The 26,379-nt window shown below is 37.9% G+C and overlaps 1 protein-coding gene across 3 annotated transcripts in view; it reads left to right on the top strand.

The window, feature by feature from the left end:
* FER (FER tyrosine kinase) overlaps positions 1-26,379 on the top strand; it is a 166,161-nt gene that overhangs the window by 70,230 nt on the left and 69,552 nt on the right. The window contains exons 11-13 of one of the 3 annotated variants that reach the window (XR_013958641.1): positions 2,852-2,944; positions 7,613-7,751; positions 10,812-10,934. The exons of 1 other annotated variant lie outside the window; for it this stretch is intronic. Coding sequence is in view for 1 of the 2 variants with exons in the window: in XM_080636602.1 (XP_080492728.1) it covers positions 2,852-2,944; positions 7,613-7,816; positions 10,812-10,934 (420 nt within the window). In the remaining variant the exon portion in view is untranslated. Of the gene's footprint in view, positions 1-2,851; positions 2,945-7,612; positions 7,817-10,811; positions 10,935-26,379 lie in introns of all 3 variants that reach the window. One more of the 3 variants, XM_080636602.1, reaches the window with a different exon arrangement.

Raw genomic sequence — 26,379 nt, 5'->3', positions numbered from 1 at the left:
AAATCATAGTCTGATTTTGCTAACATCTCTGAAAGTCATTCATTTAAACCAAAATGAAACTGAATCAACTAATATGCTTTAGTAGCTGGATCGTGTATGCTAGGAACCATGCTACTCCATAATGCAGCATCCCTCATGGAGAGCTCCCAATTACTTTCCCATGTCCTCCTCAGGTTTGTTAGTCAAGATAGTAACATGTCGTATGAGTTTGTCTGAAGTGTATGTAGTGACTACATAGCCAGCAAGGTTGTTCTGGTTGGTCTGATATCTGATGTTTGTTGGAGTGAGTATTATGTGTAATTACAATGAACTTTTCTTCCTGAGGACATGGAGAGTCTTTGCCCTCTGTTAACTTCCTTCAGAAGTTTTAAATAACCTGATACTCTGAGATAATCCTTTCATCTACTAAACCCTTTGCTAAATTGTGAGGGCCTTGGCTGAGAGATTCAAAATTTGATGTGGCTAGGATGGAGATCACTAAACAATAGCTCTGATGAGCATTTTGTTTTATTTTGGAAAGCAGACTTAAAATAATGCTCTGACTTAACTAGTAAGATCGTACACACACATAAATATATACATATAAAAAAAAAGTAGGTGGGCTGTTCTGGGTTGCATTCTTATACAAGTTTAGGAAAAAAATATAAATAATATGCATAAAAAAACCCCTCTTCAGACTGGTGAATGTACTGTTCTCAGTGAAAACTGGTTTCCTGCAAGATGAAATGGGTCCTTCTAAGGTGGTCTGCAGCTGAGGAATGGTGAAAATAAAGAAAAAATTCTTTTAAAAAAACACTGTTGCTGCTCTTCAGTTTTATCCAGGTTGCCCTAAAAATTCTTAAATAGAATAAATAAACTCAGTACAAGCTACAGTTGTGTGTGTCACGTTTGATAATTCCTGCTGTGCCGACAAATTGCAAGTCTTCATTGCTGTAAGATACAGAGTAATTTCAGTATGGCAGAGAGAAAGTGCTGTGAAAATACTGAACAGTGTTCATGAATGTATTGTAGTTTGAACAGGACATGCACCACATTTTGAACAAAGTCCTTTAATCTGCATTTTAATGCTCATTCTGTTTAATGTGACTATTAGCCTCTGTGTAGCATTTGGTGCTGCTTGTCAAAGTCCTCTGGTGTCTGAGTCCATGAGGCTTTCTGGTACTTAAGAGTCAATAAACCTCCTTGTTGTTAAAAAACATTTTTCAGTAAGAAGAATTTGGTGAATGTAAAACCGTACTTGTAGTTTGGTGTTGTCATTAGATAAATGTACTGCTAGCGTAAAATAGAAAGAAGACTTCTGAGTTTGTTTAGGGGAAGTGTAAATGGAATTCGTGCATCTTTTTGTCAATTTTTTTCTGATCTATAAGAAGAATACATTTAAGTGCAGTTAAATATCATGGCTCACTTCTGAAGAGATGTGTGAAATGAGTGGGTCATTCGACGCCCAGCTTGCAAGCAAAATTAGTCTCTGTCACCCTCAATCATTAATTAAGATTTTTTGTTTAATTCATCAATATTGCAAAAATAAAAAACAGGTCCTAGCACAGAGATTTTTATTCTAAGAAAATTAATTGACATACAATATTACTTGAGTCTGATAAAAGGAATAAAAAGGTTATTGATGGGTAAATGGACACATAGTTAAGGAATATTTCAGGGAATAATAAAATCCCTATTACTGTTTTGACTATTTGACTGGGTTTTGTACTGTTTTGCACAGCATACAAATTAAAGCACATTGCAGAATTCTACTGCCAAATAAATAAATTTCTATTACTAAGACCATGTTTAACCTGTATCCTGTTAAGTAAATTGTGTCTGAGTCATTTTCAAGCACTGGTATATTCTGTGTACAGAATAAACAGATTTTGTTGCTTATTCTGAAGTCCTAGAATAAACTGAAGCTACGTTTAATATATTATCAGATTTTCTATTTCTTCAGTCAGGGGTGGCCAAAACCTGGAAGCAGCTTTTGTTTGTAACACTCGCAAACAGTTGTAGCCTGTCTCCATTATCAGTTGCTTATAGATAACTTATAGCTAATTAGAATGAGGTTGTTCATGTGTGATCTCTCTGCTTCAGGTTTAATTACTTTGCAGATACTCATTAAAATATCTTTCCTGTTTCTGACTGTGATTTGCAAACAATAAACTCAGTTTGTCAGTGTTAAAAAAAATACATTTTTGAATTTTTTGAAAGATTTTTTGATACTAACTTGGAGAGCTGATGGTAAATCAGAGGTTAAGACATATGCAATCTTTGGGCTAAGTCAAGTTATGAGCACCATAGAATTTACATTGACCTGTGCTGAACTAGAGGTGCTTAAGGGCTGTTTCAGTGTTCCAGTTAAATCCCTCTACTTACAGAGTTTAAAATCCAGATGGTGCCTGCACCTATGATTTACAGTAATGCCAGAAAGCAGATGGATCCTATAACTTGCACTGATTGATACTAGTATTTCCAAGTAGTCTATTGTTAGAGAAGAACATGTTAATGAAAGGAAAAAGCCCCAAGCATATATTAAGCAAGGATAATGTACGTATGTATTTTTGTTTTACTATGAGGGCTTTCTTTTATTCAGTGTTTTTAAAATCAGTGTCCTTTTAAAATAATAGATATTTCAGGAGAGAGTGAACTGAGAATTATGTCCTGTACTTTTAGGATACCAAAGAATTTCACTTCTCTTTATAGTTAGCAATAGTGATACTTAAAATAATTACACAAAATATTTAAGAAATTATAGAATTTGTAAATGAGTTAGCTTTATCCCACTGAAGTTTGCACTTCTCCAGTAATTCAGTGATCATACCGATTTGCTAGGTTTCACTGGAGATACTGTTTTTTCTCCTAGGACAAGAAAGACAAAGTCTCAAGATTTGATACTATACGTCATTCCATAGCTGGAATTATAAGGTCTCCAAAATCCATGCTGGGATCATCCTCGGTAAGTAGCATCAATAATGTGCTTGTTGTAGTACGCTGTGTTATTTTTACAGTTTAAGTGGGATTTTTTTTTTCCCCTGAAACATCATGAATTTCCACCTATAGGAACAAAAATTGCATTAAAATAATGTTATAAAAACAGTGTTCTGATTGATCAGCAGACATTATAATACTGTGGCATATTAGTATGTGAGAACAACTTACTGCATTTAAGAAAAAAAAAAAAGAGAATTACATGTTTTTTACAGCTCTAAGACTGGTGATATACTTTCAGGAGCACCCTTCCCAGGGAGTCTGATTTACTGGAAATGCAGCGTATTGTCATAGCTTGTAGCAGGTCATGCATGTGTTAAATTGTTGCAATAATTATATTCCCCATATTTGTTATAAAGGCACTGGTATATAAGCATGTTATTACTACTACTACTACTTCTACTTCCTGAATAGCTTTTACTATTTAAGTAATTCAACATTATACATCTTTCTTCAATCCCCACTAAAGATGTTTGTTGAGTATCTCTTACTTCTAGTTGGCTTTTGTTCAGATTCCCTGATGGATGGAGAAACTTTCTTGTTTTGTTTGCTTTTGTATTGACTCTGTTTTCAAGAAGCTTGCAAAATTGATTACAATACTGGAGCACCTCTTTAGGGAGGTGACAGATTTTTTTTTTTTCCCTGAAGTGAAGTAAAGGACCCAGTAAACTTTATTTAGGCTAAACACTTCAGAATGTGTGGAAGAAGTTACAGTTGCATATATGCATACAAACATGTATGTATATATTTGTGTATTTGTATGCATGGGAAAATTGTATATGGGATAAAGGAATGGACTAATAAATATGATAAAACAAAATCAGTACAGGAAGACTCTTCCTATGAAAAGTGTAAAAGTTGCATGACATATGCAACCGTATTCTAAAATATTGAAATGTCCTTGGCGATACGTAAAATCTCCACAGTATCCTAATCTTTGCTTTATAAAACTTCTAGTTGACGTAAACGTGCAACATTTCATATTTAAAACACATTAAAATATATATTGCTGTGGTCTTTGTTCTTTGTGTAGGCCTACAAGTTTGTCTATTTGCATGTGTTGTACAATTTGTTTAAAATTATTTTTTTTTTTTTTTAAATATTTAAAAATACTACCCAAAACTGCTTCAGAGAAAAATTGGAAGAGAAAAAAATTACAAGAAAAGAGTCAAGATAAAACATGTCAGATTAAGTCAGGGAAGTCTATGGCAAAATCTTCATTGGCTTTCAGTGTCATTTTAAAGAACTTACGTTTTGATATTCATTCCAATCTGTATCACTGCTAATTCCATGGAAGCTGGTGTAAACCTGTGTGTATATATGTGGTGGGTAGGATTGCTTGGAATATGTTTGGGAGAAGTAAGATCTGAATTGGGTCATTTGAGGCAGAAAGTAAAATCTGAATAACAACTGTACTCTTGATTACTTGACACTTAAATGAGTTTCAGAGTCACAATATATAAACTAATCAATTTTCAGTTTTGCCGTGTTTTGATTTAGCAATTTGTCATGTGCTAGAAAAGCTAACCATGCATATACAGCTAAAAATTACTTTGCGAATTAGTACTTAGTTGCTGATGTGGTCAGCTGCTAGGCTTTTTCCTGCTGACAGTTACATCACTGTGCTTATGGCTGAATGTGTAAGCTGGTACTTAAAACTTTTTATCCATCAACAAAGTATGCAAAGTGATTATTGAAGGTGTTATATAAAATAATTCTAACACATGTAAAAGAATTATTTTTTTTTTAATAGATCAAGACCAAAAAGGATCCTGAAGCAGAGTAGGAAAAAGTGTGATGTGAACTAGCTGTTTTCATATTATATGTTTTAAGTGTATTGAAACTTTCAGAAGTAGAGCCATATCGTGGTTTAAATACAGTGCTATTCTAAAACACCATCCCATATTTAATTGGTGGGAGAAGTTGGTTTTTATGTGTAATTAGAGAAAACAGGGTTTTTTCATAGTCATAGAGAAACTGCACTTCCAAAAGCAGCCAGGAGTTCGGCTGTTACTTAAATTATTTATGTGCTGTCAGACTGTGAAGGTAAAAGGTAATATAGGGGAAAAGTATAGTTTGAAGAGAAAACAGCAAGGTTAGGAATTCATGTGCTTTTTGTGGGCAAAATTCTAGCCAGTTTTCTGTAATAGCAAGAGACATAAGTTTAGTGAAATGAGGAGTGAAAACAGAAGAAAAGGGGCAACTTTCATGTGCCTGTAATGCAATACTATGGAAAAACTGTATGAAGAGTCAGAATGAATAGCATCATGAATACTAGTATCTGCCCCACTGCCTATATTTTTTTGCCACTGCAGCATTTGAGCTTAGTACAGACATCTATTATTGATGATAAGTTTTTTATTATTTATAGGCTAATAGGTGCAATTAATGTTGGTTTCATATGGTATATTAGCATGTATGAATGAGCCAGGTATATGGAGGCAAAAGGTAGGATATTCCATAGGGAGTTATCTCAACACTTGAGTTAGAGCAATCCCAGGGACAGCTACAGGTTGAGCAGAGAAGAGATTTAGAGCAGCCCTGTGGAGAAGGACTTGGGGGTGTTGGTCGATGAGAAACTTAACATGAGCCAGCTTCATTGTGCGCACGCAGCCCAGAAAGCCAACTGTATCCTGGGCAGCATCAAAAGGAGCATGACCAGCAGGTTGAAGAAAGTGATCCTGCCCCAATACTCTGCTCTTGTGAGACCTCAGTTGGAGTATTGTGTGCAGTTCTGGTGTCCTCAACATAAAAAGGACATGGAACTGTTGGAACAAGTCCAGAGCAGGGTCACGAGGATGATCATGGGACTGGAGCACCTCCCATATGAAGACAGGCTGAGAAAGTTTGGGCTGTTCAGCCTGGAGAAGAGAAGGCTGCGTGGAGACCTCATAGCAGGCTTCCAGTATCTGAAGGGGGCCTACAAGGATGCTGGAGAGGGACTCTTCCTTGGCGACTGTAGCGATAGGACAAGGGTTAATGGGTTCAAACTTAAACAGGAAGTTCAGGATAGATGTAAGGAATTAGTTCTTTACTGTGACGGTGGTGAGGCACTGGAACAGGTTGCCCAAGGAAGTTGTGAATGCTCCATCCCTGTGGGTGTTCAAGGCCAGGTTGGATGAGGCCTTGAGTGACATGGTTTAGTGTGCGGTGTTCCTGCCCATGGCAGGGAGGTTGGAACTTGATGATCTTAAAGTCCTTTCCAACCCTAACTATTCTATGATTCTATGTTTCTATGATTCTATGTTTTTATAACTTATCAACCTAAATCTATTGGTTTTCTTTCTTATATACGTCTGTGCCCCTCTTTTACACTGGGGGCAAAAATGTCCTGACAAAATGTTTTGCTTGCTTAAAGGTGGAAAATAATGAAGTATACAAAGTCTGAGCTTAGAATATATGTGGAAATACTGCGCTATTAGTTTAATAAAATGTATTTCCCATTGTTATTTTCTTTTCATTGACAGCATAAGTACAGGAATAATGTGTCATTTTTTGGAGTTAGAAATAATACACTGCTGTTTGTTCAATTTTTCTCTTGAATAAGGGCAGCAGCTGGGGACTGCTTCATTTTATTGTTAGAAAAAAAATGGTATTTCAATGGATTGTTAAATAGGGAGAGAGAATTGGGACTCAGAATAAGTAAAGAGGACAGTACTAGCATGATGAAGTATATGAGGGCCTTTCCCTCCACTCAGAAGGGATGTTTTTCATCCAGGCAGAGCAGTAGGAGAGTTTAATTCAGAACTGTGTGCTTTGTTTGTATCTGTTTGTGCATAATTGAGGTGTGGGTCTTCCTACTGTTATCTAAAATGCAGCTCAGCAGGCTTGCCCGGGACGCATTCGCTTGCCTGTTCAACTCATGATACAGAATGCAGTTATTTTGTTTAGTTTTACTACTCTGGTGGTGAGAATTTCTATGAGTGCTGGCACTAATGATTTTGACTGATACAGAGCTTACGTAAGGGCTTCTCTGTCTAGCCATAACAAATAAATCTGAAGTGTTCACTGACCAAAATACTAAGTGTTCCTCAGTGTTTTCTTAAACAATGTAAGCATATTAAAATTAATGCGTTAAATTGGTGGTTAAAACTCATTAACTCCCATTTATAGCCAGTACTCCCAGGTGCATATTCTGTGTTACAGCGTAAATGCTAGGAAAAATGTCTTGTAGAGCTATTAACTGATTTAGGATGCAATTGGTAAATAAATAGGTGAAAACAATTTATCTAGTTCGAATGCTTTGTATAAGTCGATTTCTTATGTTTTTATATTTGAGAAGTTTCTGGTTTTAAAAAGAAATGGTTCATTTTGAATTGTTATTAATAACACTTGAGATGTGTGAGAAAGAGTTGGTTAGTATGACGCTGGAAAAATGGAAGGCAACTGAAAAATATTAAATGGTTTTATGGATATTTCCGTAATATTTTGCTTTTTATATGTTAATTTTTTAGGTGATAAAAACAAGGTGATCACTATGTCATTTTTGTAAATGTAAAAGCCTTGATTTTGCTTGTTGACAGAAATACATAATTTAGATACAGAAATAGAAATCATTGTTTATCATGCTTTTCATGTAAAAGTAAACTAAAAATAAGCTGTCAGAGTAACATTTTTCTTCAATATTTTTCCAAAGTTCTTTGATGTAATTTCAACGACTGAGAAACCGCTGGCTGAGCAAGACTGGTATCATGGCGCAATTCCAAGAATAGAAGCCCAGGAGCTGTTAAAACAGCAAGGAGACTTCTTGGTGCGAGAGAGCCACGGGAAACCTGGTGAATATGTCCTTTCTGTGTTTTCAGATGGACAACGGAGACACTTTATCATACAATATGCTGATGTACGTCTCTGACATAGTACTGGATATTTTAAATGTTAGGAAATTTGTAATTTCAGCTAAGCAGTGTAACCTATGCATAATTTACTATAGCAAATGGCTTTAGCCTTTATACGAAAATATGAAAGCCCTTGGAAATCTTTCCATCAATGCTGAAATCGGGGGAGGGGAAAGATAATTTTGGGAAACAAAATTATGAAATATGAGGTTATTCAACATCTTTTATCTTACTTTGAAAAGTAAATGTTTTGAAATCCAGAATTTGTTATTACTAATTTATGCATGTACATTTATTTTTAAACCCATTTTTTTACTTGGTACTTATTAGGCTACTTTTAATTCAGACTGTAAAGATTCCATTGAAAATTGCAAACCTGCACAGAGGAGAAAGTAATCTGTGTTGATTTCTGTGTGGCTGGGAATTGAAACTGTTACATTAGAGGCACTTCTGTTCTTTTTAGCCCTATGGATATTGTTCAGCATTACAAAAACTTGTGGACTCATATGCTTCTAAGGACCAGAATTTATTTCCTTGTTTCTCTAACTTAGGAAAAATTGTCCATTTTAAACAGTGTTTTAATTCTTATATGCCTTTATGCAAATTTATTTCTTCTTACTCTTCTTAAGGCATTACTTGTGTTTTTTAATGTATTATTTGCTTTACGTTACAGAATTTCAAACTTATTCAAAATATGACAGTTCTTATAACATCAGTAGAAATTCTTCTTGAAGTATGACATATCAGCAAATCATTCTCAGTTTTGATTCAGTAATGCTACCAGAACATATTTCAGTCTCTTGGAAATAAAGTCTCCTCTATACAGGAAAAACCCCACAAATTTAATCATATAACAGGAATTACAAAGGGGGATTTACTTGTCAAAATCCCCAGCTGATGCAGCATGCCTGTGTGAAGTCAATATTGTGTACCTGTTTGTTTTTTTTAATGAGAGGCAGTGATATTTTTAAAGATTCACAGAAGCTGGGAGGCTTTGCTTACAGAAGCCAATTATATATCAATCATTATGGGCCCTAACCCCAACCCGAGCCCTAACCCGGTCCCGCTGGAGTTTTAATTAATTTTCACCTAGAGTTTTCCTTATAGAAGTGAACCTTTACACAAAGTCAGGGTTGATTTTATTTTGATTTTACGACCTGAAAGCATTTTGACGTGGCAGGATACGGAATGAGAAAATAGGAGCAATTAAATTACCTGTACCTAGACAAGGTGCTTGGGTCTCTCTGATACCGACACTGCAGAAATAAATGCACATTATATACTTAGTGTGGCTGGAACAGTTTTGTGTAAAATACATGACAAGTAGATCTTCATAGAAATGTAGACTGGACTTCCTAGTCAGTTAAAATAGAGGATTTTGTTTAATAAGTATTACTTTGAGGCTTGCCTGTAAGATGACTCATTTTTGTATTAGAATTTTCCACCAAAAAAAAAAGCTGTCTTTATTTCCATAATTTCACTACTTTCTCTTAGGAATGACATTTGAAATGTAAGACTGATGCTGTTTAATATTGCATAGCTTGGATGGTCTAAACATCATCAGGTCACTCAATTTTTCTGCTTTTAAGTTAAGTAGTAGCGGACTACGTTCATCTGCTCTTGGGATGCATTTGTGTCAGATTTCCTTGACAATCATAGAAGTTAAAACCTTTTTCTTAAAGAAATGCAGGACTCCTTATGTACTCCTATGGAATGAATTTTGTGCATTTATTGTGGCAAAAAAAAAGCATTAATTGTAGAAAGAGTAAAGCTTATTAAGCTCTAAAAAGTGTTTAAATGGTGGGATTGTTATGGTCACATAGCAAGAGGGATTGTATTAATGAGCATTTTGGTAGGGAGGTTTGAGTAGAGCTTAGTGCAAGGGATTTGTTTGTTAGCATTGATATGAACAGTGTGGAATCGGGTCTCTGTGTAAAATCGCACTCTTGGATCACTGACGAGTCCCCGTATGGAGACCAAACTTGGTGTCCAAAAGTATTCTCTCTCTATTATTTTGAAGTCTAATGTTAATACAACTATGTGTGTGATAAATGACTTTAGCGTTCAGCTTTAAGCACCAAAATTCACTGTTTTCATTCAAGGCAGCTGTTGTTTCTTGAATCTGTGCTATATCCAAATATTAGTGATCTTAGTAAGACATTCAGAAGAATGAAATAAATATTTCTGTGCTATTTTTTTCACCATCAAGAGTGTGGGCAAAGATAAGCAATGACATCAATTTTTCTCCTTAAAACCTGAAAAAATTATATGTCATAGCAGTCTTTGCCAAGAAAATGTTACATGCATCTAAGAAAGTAGTAAGGATTTAACTGTTTCCATTGTGTTTAATTATATATATAAAAAAATAAATTTATGAAGTGAGGGAGGGAATTCTGTCTTGCCTAACTTCTCTGTGAATTCTGTGCAGAGCGTGCTCTTTTTTTCTTAGCTGCTGTAGATTCTTCTGGTCTATACTGCTTATTAAAGACCAATCATGCATCTTGTGCTCTGTGCTAGGGATTTATTAATTTTATCAAACATCGTAAATGCAGTGAGATCAAAGTTAGATAATGTTTCTCATCTCCTGTTTATTTTATTGCCTGATGCTTAGTTTTTAGTTTGTTATCTGTAATTCTTAGAATTTTAAGTAATTAGGAAGTTGGGGGTTTTTTTGTAGTTTAGAATATCTTTTTTTTCACTCTGTCAGGGCTTCAACTGTCCTAAATATTTAAATTATGAGTTAAAAAAAATAGTTATCACCTTGCCTTAAATGAGTGATGCAGTAATTTTGCATTTACTAATTTATCATCTTCTTAACTATCATTCCATTTAATTCAGTAGAAATGCTATTAAGTAGATCAGAAAAAGAATCTAGCTCTGTGAAAGCAAATATTTCTTTATTTTCTTACTAGTGAGGGGAGCTCAGTCATACGCTTTTGCAGTTTCTTGTTCAAAATATTGCTTGTAGAGAAACAATTATTTCCTTTTACCTCCTTACAGAATCAGTATCGTTTTGAAGGAACTGGATTTCCAACTATTCCTCAGCTCATAGAACATCATTACACAACAAAGCAAGTTATTACAAAGAAATCCGGTGTTGTTCTGCTGAATCCTGTTGTTAAGGTATTGCATATATTCCAAGAACTCTGTTTAATTGAAAAGAATTTGGAGAGGATGTTTGTATTGTTATTTAAATTATGTTTCTGTGCAACTTCTTGGAAGGTATTTCAGTTCTTGCTCATTTTGTGACCGAGCTTTTCAACCTTCTCTCCTCCATGCAAAACATTTCTTTAAAATAGTGCTCCATCCTGATTCTTGTAGTAAATCTTTACTGTCTTGAAAGAATGGCATTCAGCATCTGACAAAATATTTTGGTTTTTGTTTTCCATTTGGATTTAATTTCCAAGAATTGAAAGTAGTAGTTCATTGCCCATAAATTTGTGATGAAGAAATTTTTTTGTTAAATTGGAGTTCTTTAACTGGTAAAGTTCTCATGAAATTTGGAATTTATGGCAACTCTTTTGTCTCTATTTTATGTGTCAGAAGTTATACAGACACAGAGAAAGGTACTGTCATTCCATTGCAGAAAGTCTTTCAGAAGGGAAATTAAAGGGATGAAAATATTAAAGTATATCACTGTTTAGAAAGCTTAAGAGACTCCTTGTCTTCCTCCAGTAGTTTTGTAGTTGCTATCAACTTAATTGATGTTTCATTCATAAGCAAACTCTTTTCCACTTTAATCTTTGCATTTTAACTACGAGTAAGCCATTTGTTCTTGATTTTTTTTTTCTAAGACTGGTTTTAAGCATGTGTAAAGCACCTTCTGTGTGTACAGAATTTCAGGAAGCATAACAATTTATATTTCAGAGTTAGTTTCCTACCCCAATATTCTAGTCATTTTTCCCTAATAATCCTAAAAAATTAAAGCATATTCCATTCTCAAAAATGTTGTGGTTTTTTTTAACACTTACGTATGCTTACGAAATTATATGATTTTAAAATTTAAAGAGTGGGGCTTTGTAAATACACATTTTTGGCTAATGTCTTGGTAATTACCAACTTGGCACTTTATTGAACGTAAAATACTGCTTAAATTCATTGTGGAACATATGAGAAAATGTCAGATGTTATTTTGATGCATGAATAAGTTGTATTTTGGTACAAACTGTTTAAGCCACAAATAAAGGGCTATCAAACTGAAAATACCTTTTTGTACCTATTTGCAAATTCTGGTCTTCTATAATACAATACTTGATTTAAATGTTTAAGGACTTTTCTGTTTCCTGTTACTGTGAAAGCAGGCCTATTTTAGCAAATGTAAAACTGTAGTGCAGTATGTTACTACATAATAAATGATATCAGAACTTAGTTATTCTCTGTTAAGGTCAAATAGGAAAACATCATCTGGAAAACATCATCTCTTCATTCTCTGTTATTTACATGGAAGACAAGGAGTCTCAGTATTCCTAACATTTTATTTTTGTTTTGTTGTAAATTTTTTTATAAAGTCAAGTTTCAATTTATGCACTGTTTTATGTAACTATTTATTGGCAAAAAATTTTTCCAGTACCTATACTATGGAGAAATATGGTCCCAAATCAGTTTCCTGATCATTTCTCCATGACTGTACTTGATCTCATGGCCTTTGAGATATAAATGTACAAACAGATCATTTGAATACCTCAGTGATAACCATGCAGACATGCGACTGTGTGGTGAGTCTTTCCATGAACCCATACCACTACATTGTGTCATAATCTCCTTACAAAGAGATGGAGGACAACTTTTAAGGCAGGGTTTTCTACTGTCGCAGTTTTTGGTTTTGGTTGGTTTGGTTTTTTGTTGGGGTGTATGTGTGTGTGTGATTTTGTTCTGGTTTCTTTGTTTTTGCTTGGTTTTTTTCCTTTTTAATTATTTTTATTTTTAGGGGGAAAATGAAGCGGACTTCTCCTCTCTATACTTGTTGAATTAGTCTTAACTAAAATTAGTGGAAATACTAGTATTTCCTCTAGAATCATGCTAGTTTTATGACCAGTTGGTAGTAGATTTGAGCTGCAGTGCAAGTACTTTTGGCTATTCAGGTTTCCTGAAGTGCTGCAAGTAATCCATAAAATCCAGTCACACAGGCTCCATTTATTTTTTTCATATGACTTATTTAGTGCTGATTTGCATCAGTCTTAATATGCAGAAGTATTTCCTTTAGGGTTAATGAACATTTCAGTTTGCATTCTGATAGGTTATACGAAGTAATGGAAAGGATGTCCATGGTAGCACTGACTGCTAGTGTTGAGAAGAGTATTGGGTGACATGAAACTTTACTGTATAGATTTTTTGTACTACGTTATGTAATTTATATATTTTATATATTGTATATAGGTTTTCAAGAATATATGAAATATGATCTGAGTGTCTAATATGTGCCTATACTTTGTGTAAGCTAAAACCAGTGTATAGTGTACGTACTGCTTCATGACCAGTAACTTGAACCAAAGAAGACAGTATTGAAAGAGTGTTAGCTGGATGATTTAAATTGCTTTACAGCAGCTGTTGTTAAAAAAAAAAACCCAACAAAACAACAAACACCCCCCCCCCAAAGAAAAAAAAACCCAAACAAACAAAAAAAAACCAAACCCAACTAAATTATTTTGTTTTGTAATACCTTTTGGTATGAGCTATGATGTTATGATGATTTTAGCTGTCCCATCTGATAAAAACTAGTTGTTGGAAAAAGTATTTCAGAACTAAGACAAAGAGTGTTGTGAGCTTTCCTTTTTAAATTGCATGGAGCTCTGGCTTTTATATATAGGGCAAGTGGAGACATTTTAAATTGCATTCAGAAATAGCATATGCACTCTGACACCTAGTGTTGCAGGTATTTTAGGCATCATATGCTATTACCAGAATATTTTTGATCATTTCCTTAAAATTCATTTGACATCTGCAAAATCTTCAAGACTGTGTTTTCTTTGTACTATAGCTGCAAAGCAGTCTTTGACATTCTGTGCAGTCTTTAATCTTCTTATGCAAACTGTTGTCTCTGTAACAACCTACTTAGGAAATGAAAGTTAAATATGACAGAACTTCACAGAAAAAAATGTATGCTTTGCAATTTGTTTTTGCAGTCCTGATTCCCAGTCATTCATCCTTCTTTACCATATTAGTGAAATTAATGTTCACTTTCTGAGACGTTGCATTTGAAAGGAACAATCTTAATTGTATCACAAAAGGCTTGTCCCACATCTCATTTCATGTAGACCAAATCTGTCTGCTTGGAATTTTAATGATACTGTAATAATAGAATTTAAATTAGAAAAACTGAAGGTGTTAAAAACATATCTGCAAGTGATTTCTTTAATGAAAAAGTCTCTCATATTTATTTATAATCTTTTAGAAAAAATGTATGTTAGGTTCTTCAGTTGATTATTGGTGAGGTGACTGATATGTAAACTCCTTGAATAACCTCAGTGCACACCCAAGGACATTATTAAAATAAATGCTATTTTAACCATATTAAATAGATTTTAACTTTCTAACATCCTTGACATAATTTTGAGAAGGTTTTGAAATTTTCTAAAATACATTTTTTTACATCTAAGAAATCTAAGTTGTGAATATGCTTCAGTTTAACTACTAGAAAAGGGAATCATCAAAGAAATAAGGAATGCTATGTTTATTTGAGTATATGTGCATTAATGTTTTCACTTGGATCAGAAATACGCTTTTGAAGCAAATCTGCCCATGCCACTTAGGATGCTTTGCTTCCATCATTGAGCAGTCTCCAAGGATTCAAACATTCAGCTGAAAATAAAAGGAAAGGTGCACATCTGCTTATGGGAGGCTGTTGGGTCTTCAGAAGCAGGAGACATCTAGTTTGAAATAATGTTTTTCCCCCAGATGCACATTTCAGGTCCTCAGCACCATTTCACTTGACAGATCTGCTATTGTCAAGATCACTAGTGCCAACGAAGTCCTAGTCTTTGGATCCTTCGAAAAGGATCCAAGATCCAAGAAAATGGTATATTTGAAAAATCATGGCAGTCAGGGAAAGTTCCCAATGACTGGGAAAAGGGAAATTTTCAAAAACAGGAAAATGGAAGACCCGGGAAACTACAGACCAGTCAGTCTCACTTTGTACCTGGTAAAATCTTGGAGCAGATTCTCCTGGAAAGCATGCTGAGGCACATGAAAAACAACAAGGCGATTGGTGACAGCCAGCATGGCTTCACTAAGGGCAAATCCTGCCTGACCAATTTGGTTGCCTTCTGTGAGGGGTCTACGAAACTGATGGACAGGGGCAGAGCAGTAGACATCATCTATCTGGACTTGTGCAAAGCCTTTGACACTGTCTTACACAACATCCTTGTCTCTAAATTGGAGAGACATCAATTTGATGGGTAAACCACGCGGTGGATAAAGAACTGGCTGGATAGCCACACGCAGACTTGTGATCAACAGCTAGTGTCCAACTGGAGATGGGTAACGAGTGGTGTCCCTCAGGGATCAGTGCTGGGACTGATCTTGTTCGATATCTTTATTGGCAACATGGACAGAGGGATTGATGCATCCTCCACAAGTTTGCTGATGACACTAGGCTTTGTGGTCTGGTTGATACCTGGAGGGAAGGGATGGGATTCAGAGGGACCTTAACGTGCTTGAGAGGTAGCACAGTGCCAGCCTCATGAAGTTCAACCAAGTCAAGTGCAAGGTCCACACCTGGGTCAGAACAATCCCAGGCACAGCTACAGGTTGAGCAGAGAAGAGATTCAGAGCAGCCCTGCGGGGAAGGACTTGAGGGTGTTGGCTGATGAGAAAATGAACATGAGCCAGCTTCAGTGTGTGCTCGCAGCCCAGAAACCAACCGTGTGCTGGGCTGCATCAAAAGGAGCGTGACCAGCAGGTCAAAGGAGGTGATCCTGCCCCTCTACTCTGCTCTCATGAGACCTCAGTTGGAGTATTGTGTGCAGTTCTGGTGTCCTCAACATAAGGACATGGAACTGTTGGAGCAAGTGCAGAGAAGGGGAATGAGGATGATCATGGGACTGGAGCACCTCCCATATGAAGATAGGCTGAGAAAGTTGGGGCTGTTGAGCCTGGAGAAGAGAAAGCTGCGTGGAGACCTCGTAGCAGGCTTCCAGTATCTGAAGGGGGCCTGTAAGAATGCTGGGGAGGGACTCTTCCTTGGGGACTGTAGCAATAGCAGAAGGGATAACGGGTTCAAATTGAAACAGGGGAAGTTCAGGATAGATGTAAGGAATTAGTTCTTTACTGTGAGGGTGGTGAGGCACCGGAACAGGTTGCCCTAGGAAGTGGTAAATGCTCCATCCCTGTCAGTGTTCAAGGACAGAGCCTTGGGCAACATGGTCTATGGTGAGGTGCCCCACCTATGTCAGGGGTTAGAACTAGATGATCTTAAGGTCCTTTCCAGCCCAAACCATTCTATATGTGATCCTCTGTAGTAAATTCAGATTCTGAGCTGATGGAAAAAAAACCTTGTCAGATAATTAGGCCATATATATATTTACAGTAACTTTCATTTTAAAACTGATTCCATTTTGATGTGACAAAAAAGCCTGGAATACAGGCTCAGCATTTTCTGTACATGGGAAAATGATGAACCAGTTAATGCTTAGTGAGATGAATGAAAAGTGTTAAAAAAAAAAAAAGAAAAAAGTGATTTGTTATAGTGGTTCTAATATTGATGAATAAGTTTGCAAATGATGTAAGAATTCTGTGAACCTGATGCTCTCTTGCCAGAGTATGTTAATGTTAGACATGGAAAGAAATTATGCAGAAATATACATTTAATGGAGAGCAGTGCTTTCATGAAAATGGACTCATAAAAATCTGACATGATGCTAATTTTTCAGTCACTGAACCAATTTGAGTAGTTTGCATTTAGAAGTCTTTGAGCTTAGCTTTCAAAGATGAACAGCATGAAGTGTATCTGGTCCATGTTTCAGCTTCTTAGTAGTACCATAGAAGTAATACTGGCTCCTTTAACATTTAGTTAGCATACACTTATCCATGCAAAGCTAAACAGAAGTTGTTTTCCTGCGTTTTGCTTCTCTTTAGTGTTGATTGGCTTTACGGGGGTTTGGTTTGGTTTTGCTTTATTTTGAAAAACAAGCTGAAGTTTGCTGAAGCAAAGAGACTTACCAAAGAGACTTTCAAGTTTATCACAAAGTCATCCTGTTAGAAATTCTTGTCTTGTGACAGGAAAGGGAAAAAGCTGCAGTAATGGTGTGCCTTTTGGGAATATCATCTTGCATTTGTTTGATCTGAGGACAGCTCTTTAGGGGGTATAAATCTCAGCTGGAAAGTGAGAAGCAGGCTGTAGCAGTGAGCAATTCAGTTATTGCAGTTTTACCCATGCTAGGTTTGTAGCTTGAATTACAAGGTTTGTAGCTTGATTTACAAGCGTGGTACCCATGCATCTGACCAGGCTTGTAGCAATGCCGAGAAGCACCTGGTGGTTATGGTCAATGTGTGTTGATTTTTGGCCCAAAACTCTAATTCTCATTAAGTCTGACACATGCATTTTTAAATGTTAAAATAGATCTTTTCTCTAAGAAAAATGAAACCACAGTCCGAAGTGAGGATTTATAGTAAGTAAAAGATGTACTTATAGAAAATTACTGTATCTATTGCATAAGAACAAAATGAATCTTTTGCCACTTATTTGTCATTCAGTATTATGATGATCATGCAGAAGGCTTTTGATTCATATGTCAAGAAAATTGGTAGTATGTTTTTTTAGGACAATTTGGCCAGATTTTCAGTACTTTTTTAAGTTTAGTTCTGGAATCTGAATAGGAGGCTGCAGCTATTGGTATTTGATAACAGAGTTTCGTATCTTAATACTAGAGATGGATTTCAGTTATGTTCCTATTTTTACTGAACATAGATGTGTTACAGGATTTCCTTTTAAGGCTTTTTAGCAGAGAATGTTGCAATATTTCTGTCAGGTAACAATAAGAAGGCATCTTTCATAATGGTGGTCTGTACTTTCAAGGTATTGCATCCTAATGAGAAAAGGTAAAAAGGAGAGTAATTTTCTCATGCGAACAAAGTGCTAAACCAAGTGTATGTATAATTTCAGGTATCTTGACTACTTTTGAAATTTAGAGTATTTTTTCTCAAAAAATCTCTTAAAAATATGTTATAGTAACAGGCACATAAGGCTACCTGAACAAGGAGTAACAAAGTTGATTTATATCCAGTGATCGAAGTTTTCAGTAGCTTTTTTTTAAAGGCCATAGCATTGAAAATCTGCACTACTGAATGTTTCTGATTCAGCCTTGTCTGTATGGTATTTCTTTCTGTGTTCAGGTTTAGAATAAAATTGGAAGATAACACTTCTAAGGGTGCACCTGCAGGGAGGGTACAAAAAGGATAGAGCCAGGGTCTTTGCCTTCCTCTCTTTTTGAATCATAAGGAATGTTTAAATGGGAAACTATGTTATCACACAGTTTTGTTTGCCTTTGAGCATACAGAAGATTCTCACTATTTTGGAGGGCATATCTGATAAAGGGCAGATAATTTCTCTGTTTGCATATATTTGATTGACAGGTGATTCAAAGTACTTCGGTTTGGGGGCTGGATTTACTGTATTAGGTAGAGAGGAATGCTACAAGTTTCTTTAATGTGTTTGAAATATGATGGTTTTGACATAAACTTGACTTTCCTTTTCCTGTGCTTAAGGATTTCACCAGGTTCCTTCTCAGGGTTTCTTTCTTCTTATATTTTATTTCCTGTATTTTTTCCTGAAAGATCCGTAGCATCTTTCTAGTCCTTTGATGAATAAGAGAGTATAAACTTAAGGAAATAGTGCACATCCTTCAACTAAAAAACTGAAGAAAACTGGGTTTGCATGTTACTTCTACAGTAATTTTGTCTATTGATCTTCAAGAAAGAATGCTCAAAGAAAAGCTGTGCAGTCAGTCTGTCACTTCTGCAGCTTATACACTGAATAGTAGCTTTTGCAAATCTTAATTCTACCCTCTAGATTTATGGTGACTTAGAATTTGATTTAGCAGAAAGGTTGAACTACACAGTGGTTTTTTTATGGAACAATAACAGGTCAGATGAAATAGTGCTTTTTTCCAAGGAGGTAAACCTATTTGCACTATTATTCTGTTTTACAGCTCACATTGAGTTTCATCAGTGTGGCTTAATACAGTGCTGATAATAACGCAAAACAGCTTCTATAATAATTTTTACAGCTCATGAATCTTTATTCTGAAACAGTTTTAAAGAAGTTGTCTGCAGGGTTTTTTAAAAACCCCTTTTGTAAAACTCACTTGTTCTTATGAAAAATCTATCCACTAGCTACCTTATTTCTGTACTTAATCTGAAGGACTTGAAACGCATAGTTTATGATTCATGAAATTGATACGCACATTAGATATACTGGCATAAGTGGTGTCAAAAATAGTACTTCTCTAAGAAAATAATTTCTCATTTCCATATTTTTAGGCCTTATCCACATGTACACAACTGTTACTCATTTTCTGTTTTTCGTCTGATTCATCAAGTTCTGTTAAGTGGTATCCAAATGTGATAAAAAATTATCTATGATTATTATTTTCATATCCATTAAAAAGAGTCTTACTCTAATTATCATTAATACTCAAAATGAAAGATTGACTTTTTCTTTTTTTTTTTTTTGTGGAAAAATACCTCTTGGCTGCAGTAATTCATAGTTTTGATATTTTCTATGTCATTTGGAAGAAGGAGAGCAAATATTACTTTTCAAAATATTTTTCTGAATGCATTTTTTCTGTGTACAGCATGGAGAAATGAGCATAATGCATGTTTATGCACTGTACTTGTGAGAGGCTGACACTATAATTCTATTTTTATTATTTTTTTAGAGTAATAGTAATGATTAATTTACTGGGGTGAGGGAAAAGGGAGGGATATTTAGGCTTTTGCTAAATTCTCCATGCTGTGTTCAGGTAGATTCTTAGGTTGGGAAGTCTTATGTTTTCAGTTCTTTTAAAGCAGTATGTTTTCCTTTTCCTTCAGCCATTTTGGGGTTCTCCAAGTCAGTTAAGTTTTCCAGTTTCGAGAGGTCTTTAGCCTTTTCTGCTTTTATTACTCCTACTGTTACGATTAAAAGTGGTGGCAGAATTTGCTGTAGATACTGCCTTCATTAGCATGATGGCATCCAGCTTTATTATTTTAATGTGGTCTGAAGTAGCTAGAGTAAATAATGTGACAGCATGAAATAAGTAAATGAAGTGATGATAACATTGAGTTCTTATTTATTCGTACTGTGATGGAACCTTATCAGGATTTGCTCACTCTTCCTCTTTCACAAATCTTGCTTTGGCTTCTGGGTAAGAATCTTGGTTTTGTTTGATGACACTCTGAAACTGAATATAAGCACAGGTGGCATTTTTTTTTTTTTTTATCCCTTTTTCTCTGTCCTATTAAAAACGTTAAGATTTTAAAGTGTTTAAGCTGAGGCTCATAAATTCACATCTAATTCCCTAAATGTCTGTTTTAAAGATGCTTAGTATGTAATTGCGTTAATGCTCGTTGTTAATTTGAAAAAGTACCATTTTAGAGTACTTGATGATTGAAATTGTTACCAAAAATTATAGAAAAATAGTGCTAGGGGAATGTGAACACTTAAGTATTTGTTCTGCGTTACGTTTTTCATCTCATTGAAAGCTGTTATAATTTACTACAATTGATTTATAAGACTGCTTCCTGGCATAATAATTTGTGAATTCTTTGATGCAGTTTCTACTAATGAAGGCAGATAGGCAGGAGGAAAACTACACTTCAGACTGAGCTTACCTGGAAGAAATTCAGGGCAATAGTGATAATGTTTCAGTCTCATAGCTCAGAAAAAGAAAAATGAGGTCATGTCTTGTACAGCCACCATCTGCTGTTCATACTTTGGCCTCAGTGGTGTTGCACACAACTCTAATACCTGCCTCTTCACTGAAGAAAGGACCAACTGATTCCCTTCTGACTGCTCAGCTCTTGAAACTCACCATAGTCCAGGAAGCCATGAGGCTTACTAACTAACATCTTATATTCAGAGAACTTTATTTTACAAGTAAAAAGAGAAATTTCTGATTATTTTTGAAGTATTCTTTTTCACAGTTGGAGGTTTATTTCTTTAATTACATATTAAATACCTTCAATATGATGACAGTTAGCTAGTACCTGAGCTTTGGGGAAGGGTAGCAGTGTCAAGGCTGATCAAGTTCTCCACTGTGTGGATTGCCTAGTTGACACCTTGTTTCTTATCATTTTGATAACAGATCTAGCAGTATCTTCAAAGGGAAGATGCAGATATAGGACTCCAAAGGTGTTACTAGTAAAAGGCTAGGTCAGTAAGGGTCTTGAGAGCATCCCCTCTCCTGGATGGGGCGTAGCATCAACAGGATGATGCAACTGAGGGCTGCTCCTTCCATGCTCAGCTGGGTGAAAGTCTGATGCAGAGCCAGACCCTGTCCTGTGGGAGCCACTTTTGGCTGAGACTCTGCTGCTCAGCTGAGCCCCAGCTCCTGCTGCCTCACAGCCCTGTGCCTGGTCATGTGCCCCATTCATCAGACCCTGGCCCTTGATGCCCAGATTGCTTCCGGACTGAGCCTGGCACTGCCTTGTCACTATGAACGTCCCCACCAGTCATGGGATGTGTCTGACTCTGGTTCCCCTCACTGGCCTTCACCCTCAGACTGACTCACAAGCTGACCTCCTGACTTGGCCCCAGACCTTCTTTATCACCCAGGATGTGGCTGATCTGAACTTGGGGCTGTCTACCCAGCCTGCCCTGCTCACTTGCTGATGGCAGTGGTGTGAGTGAGCCTCAGGGGTCCCCCATGGCTCCAGGGAGCAGCCAGCCCTCACAACACACTGGTGCTCTGCTGCTCAGGAAATCAGGAGGATGAATAATCAAGGAAAAGTAACACCATTAAACAAAATAGGTGTGAGGATGTGGCTTCAGAAGACAGTAATGCCTTTCCCAGCCAGGAGAGAAAGAATACCTTTGCCTAAAGCAGTCTCAGTAGGGTTCCTGCTCATCTTTAGGTCCCTCTCAGGAGGAAGGTGAAAGCCCACCTTGAGGCAGTTCCTTTCTATCCTTTAGGTATCTTGTAATTTCCCCGATATTCTTCCATAGAGAATCTCAAAACCTTGCTTATGCAAATAGCTCCTCATGTCTGATAAACGGTTATCTGCCAAGAGGCACTAGAGCTCTATCTGAGCTGAGCCAAGTTGGTTACTGTGCTTGGCTAAGAAGTTTGGCAGTCATGTAATTCACTTTCCCTTCATGGGGAAAGCTATAGGACATAAATAAACTAGAATGTGGTAAAGTCCTGTGTTTCTTAATTCCATTTGGAAATAAGATATATTATTAACATAAAAAACAAGCATCCTCAAGCACTAAATTCTGTAACCGGATATGTCTAAAGTGCTTTTATATGCTGTGGCCCAAAATTAACAATAGAAAAATCTGAACAAGCATGAGCTAAAGAGAGATTTATACTGGTCTTACAAGAAGGCGGCTGAGCAGTTTCCTTCTGGGAGGAATAGTAGTGCATTAATAGTCTCCAGAGTTCTGTCCTCTCTCATTCAGATTAGTTTATGATTAGGTATGGAAACATGGTGGGTTTGCTCTATTTGATGTAGAAGCAGCTCAATTGAAAAGAAAATTTCTGTGACTTAAATTGAGGGGCATTACAGTGTCTGTTTATCTATACCTACACTAAAGATTATTTTTTGTTTTACATTATTCTGTCACATTTCTAACTTTCAGTATCTTTTGTATGCATGATTAGTCTGTAGAGTAATAACATTTAACAATTGGAGAAATATTTACTTTTTATTCCCAGTCAGAATTAAGCACTTCCAGAAGATCATGAAATTTATGATCAGACAGGCAAAAAGTCGTGACTTTATTTCTGACTTTTTTTAATAATATGCTAGTATGCCTCCATTCCTTTGTGTGCTTAAAGGATTTATTTAATTACTGGAAGCTGTCAAAAATATTGAATGATGACATATTCAACTCAGTGCAATTTGAACACACTTAGTGAGACAACATACTTGTAGAAAGAATCTTTTCTTTGTTAGTGTCCACCCTGCAGTGCTGTTCATTAATTGAAGATAAATCTGAACCAGTGACACTTTGTTTTGAAACAGTATTGTTGTGGTTTAAATCCAGCTGCAAATCAGAACCACACAGTTTCTGTCTCACTCCCCCCCTTCTCCCCTCCCCACCCCCCACTCCTGGAGGGATGGGGAGGAGAATCAAAAGAATGTAACTCCCACGGGTTGAGATAAGAACAGTCCAGTAACTAAGGTGTAACACAAATCACTACTGCTACCACCAATAGTAATGATAAAGGAAATAACAAGGGAAGAGAATACAACCACTCACCACCCGCTGACCGATACCCAGCCCAGCCCAAGCAGCGATCTGCCCCTCTGAGTAACTCCCTCCAGTTTATATACTGGGCATGATGTGCTGTGGTATGGAATACCCCTTTGGCTAGTTCAGGTCAGGTGTCCTGCCTCTGCTTCCTCCCAGCTTCCCCTCCTCCCTGGCAGAGCATGAGACTCAGAAAGTCCTTGTTCAGAGTAAACATTACTAAGCAGAAAAACATCGGTGTTACCAGAGCTGTTCCCAGGCTGGAAGTCAAAACCACAGGACTGCACCAGCTACTAAGAAGGAGAAAAATGACTGCTACTGCTGAACCCAGGACAGATATTTAAAGGGATATGCAACACACTGCAAGTTAGAAAATCAGGTTTGTTTCTTGACAGATGAGTTTGGTTTTGGACAAGTGCCAGAATTATACACTGGTGTCCTGGGTTCAGCAGCAGCAGTCATTTTTTCTCCTTGTTAGTAGCTGGTGCAGCGCTGTGGTTTTGACTTTCGGCCTGGGAATAATACTGATAAAGCCGATGTTTTCAGTTGCTGGTCAGAATGTTTACCCTGACCAAGGACTTTGTGAGTCTCACGCTCTGCCAGGGAGGAGGAGAAGCTGGGAGGAAGCAGGGACAGGACACCTGACCCAACCTATCCAGAGAGGTATTCCATACCACAGCACGTCATGCCCGGGATGTAACTGAGAGTTAGCTGGAAGGGTGGGATCACGGCGGGGTGGGGGGTGAGGTACTGGTCGGTGAGCAGTTGTATTCTCTTCCTTGTTATTTCCTTTATCGTTATTATTGTTGGTACCAGTAGTGATTTGTGTTATACCTTAGTTATTAAACTGTTCTTATCTCAACCCATGGGAGTTGCATTCTTTCGATTCTCCTCCCCGGCCCTCCAGGAGGGGGAAGAAAGGTGGGGGGGTATGTAGATTGTGTGGTTCTAATTTACGGCCTGGGCTTAAACCACGACAGTTCTTTTTGGCGCCCAATATGGGGCTTGAACAACAGATCTGACCGAGGCACAATGCTGATTTATTGGCTCTCAAAGTTGTTTCTCTTGATGTCACAGTTTCAGTATGCTGTAGCTTACTTAGAGCCGGTATTTGCTGTGTTAGTGTTTATCAAGTGTGGGCCTTGGGCTAAGGTTCTTGTTTCACTGTCCTTTATGGTAATGGCTTGTAATATGGGCGGGCTCCGGCAGCAGGGTGGAATGGACGTGGCCGTGGACTTGTACCTGGCCGTCCCGCTGCTCTTCACCGTCCTGGCCCTCGTCCTCTCCTCTGTCTTCGTGAGGCTGCGGGAAGCCGAGGGGGAGCAGCTCCAGGAGCCGGCGGCGGCTGAAGCGGCCCAGGAGAGCAGCCCCGGGGACCAAGCGGCGGCAGGAGCGGGGTCGGAGGCCGGCAGGGAGCGACTGCCAGTGGAGGAGGTTGGGGCGGACGAGGAAGGGAAGGAGGCGGCTGCTGAGCATTGGGAGGAGGCGGCAGAGGAGCTGAGCCCTGCGGCCGAGCCCAGCCCCGCGGCAGCTGAGAGCATCCCCCAGCAGCCGCCCGCTGAGCCCCGTGAGCCTGAGCCCCAGGAGGACGCAGGAGACCCCGCAGCATTTCCCAGCAAGGCAGAGGAGGAAGATCTGGACTCAGAAGAAGAGAAGCTGGTGATGAGAGAGCCGGCAAGCAGAGCAGCTACACCAGCCCCAGTGACAAGTACAGCAGCATCATTTGAGAGTTCTGAAGGGTTTGAATGGCCTTTGGGTACCCTTGAGACCTGCCTGCTGATTGTGATGGGGATCACCATGTTGGCACACACACAGGGTGTGTTCTACCCATGACCATTTTGTCTGATCTCAAAGGTTAAGCAGAGTCAGGTTTGGGTCTTGTCTGGGGTTAGACGACGATATAGGGGGACCAAGAGGTTTTCCCCAAGGCTGGACAGTCATGAGTGGCAGGGTGTGTGGGACAGTATGGGCGAGTATCTAGTCCACTGGGCCCCTCCAGTGCTTTGGAAGCGTCAGAGATGGAAGGCAGCTGTGTGGAGTCCCCAACAACAAGTTGCAGCAACTGCTGAAGGGGAGGGTGAATTATTTTCAGCCTGGTAGGCCCGTGACACTTCAGGCCATCAGGGCAGAGATGCAACATAGAGATGGACTCATGATCGAGGGGTGGACTTAGCAATGGACACTATTGCCCAGGTTATTCACGAGTGTGAACACTGCACACAGCCTCTCCTACTCTGAAAGACTGTTACAAGAGATGGAGCCCAACATCATGGACCGAATGGACTCAGCAGCTTTATAAGGATTGGTCCGTGCACTAGGATAAGAGTGCACTGAGGTGAGAGTGAGGGTATATGGAAAATGTGGGATCTGAGCATGACATGAATGGTATGGAATAAGGGGTGGATACTGCCCTGGGTTCAGCAGCAGCAGTCAGTTTTTCTCCTTAGTAGCTGGTGCAGTGCTGTGGTTTTGACTTTCGGCCTGGGAATAGTACTGATAAAGCCGATGTTTTCAGTTGCTGGTCAGAATGTTTACCCTGACCAAGGACTTTGTGAGTCTCATGCTCTGCAGGGAGGAGGGGAGGCCGGGAGGAAGCAGGGACAGGGCACTTGATCCAAACTAGCCAAAGAGGTATTCCATACCACAGCACGTCATGCCTGGGATGTAACTGAGAGTTAGCCGGAAGGGCTGGATCATGGTGGGGTGGGGAGTGAGGTACCAGTTGCTGAGCGGTTGTATTCTCTTCCTTGTTATTTCCTTTATCATTATTATTGGTGGTAGCAGTAGTGATTTGTGTTATACCTTAGTTATTAAACTGTTCTTATCTCAACCCATGGGAGTTGCATTCTTTTGATTCTCCTCCCCATCCCTCCAGGAGGGGGAAGAAAGGTGGGGGTGGAAGTAGACTGCGTGGTTCTAATTTACGGCCTGGGCTTAAACCACGACAACTGGTAATGATGTAGGTGACAACATCTCTTCTCTTAGATTTTTTCTTACTATCTGTTTAAGAAACTGCTTTGGTACAGTTTGGGGTTGTAGTAACCCAAAAGTGCCTGAAGATACTAGATAAAACTGCAATCATGCTACCTTTTTAACTTAATATTTCTACTTCAAATGCTTTCTTTAACTTTATTAATGCTATGGGACAGAGGGACTAACTGCAGCTTCAGAGTTGAA

Source organism: Psittacula echo (assembly GCF_963264785.1).
Source record: "Psittacula echo genome assembly, chromosome: Z".
Taxonomy (NCBI): Eukaryota; Metazoa; Chordata; class Aves; order Psittaciformes; family Psittacidae; genus Psittacula; species Psittacula echo.
Note: the sequence above shows the minus strand (reverse complement) of the source record. Positions and strands in the feature narration are given on the sequence as shown.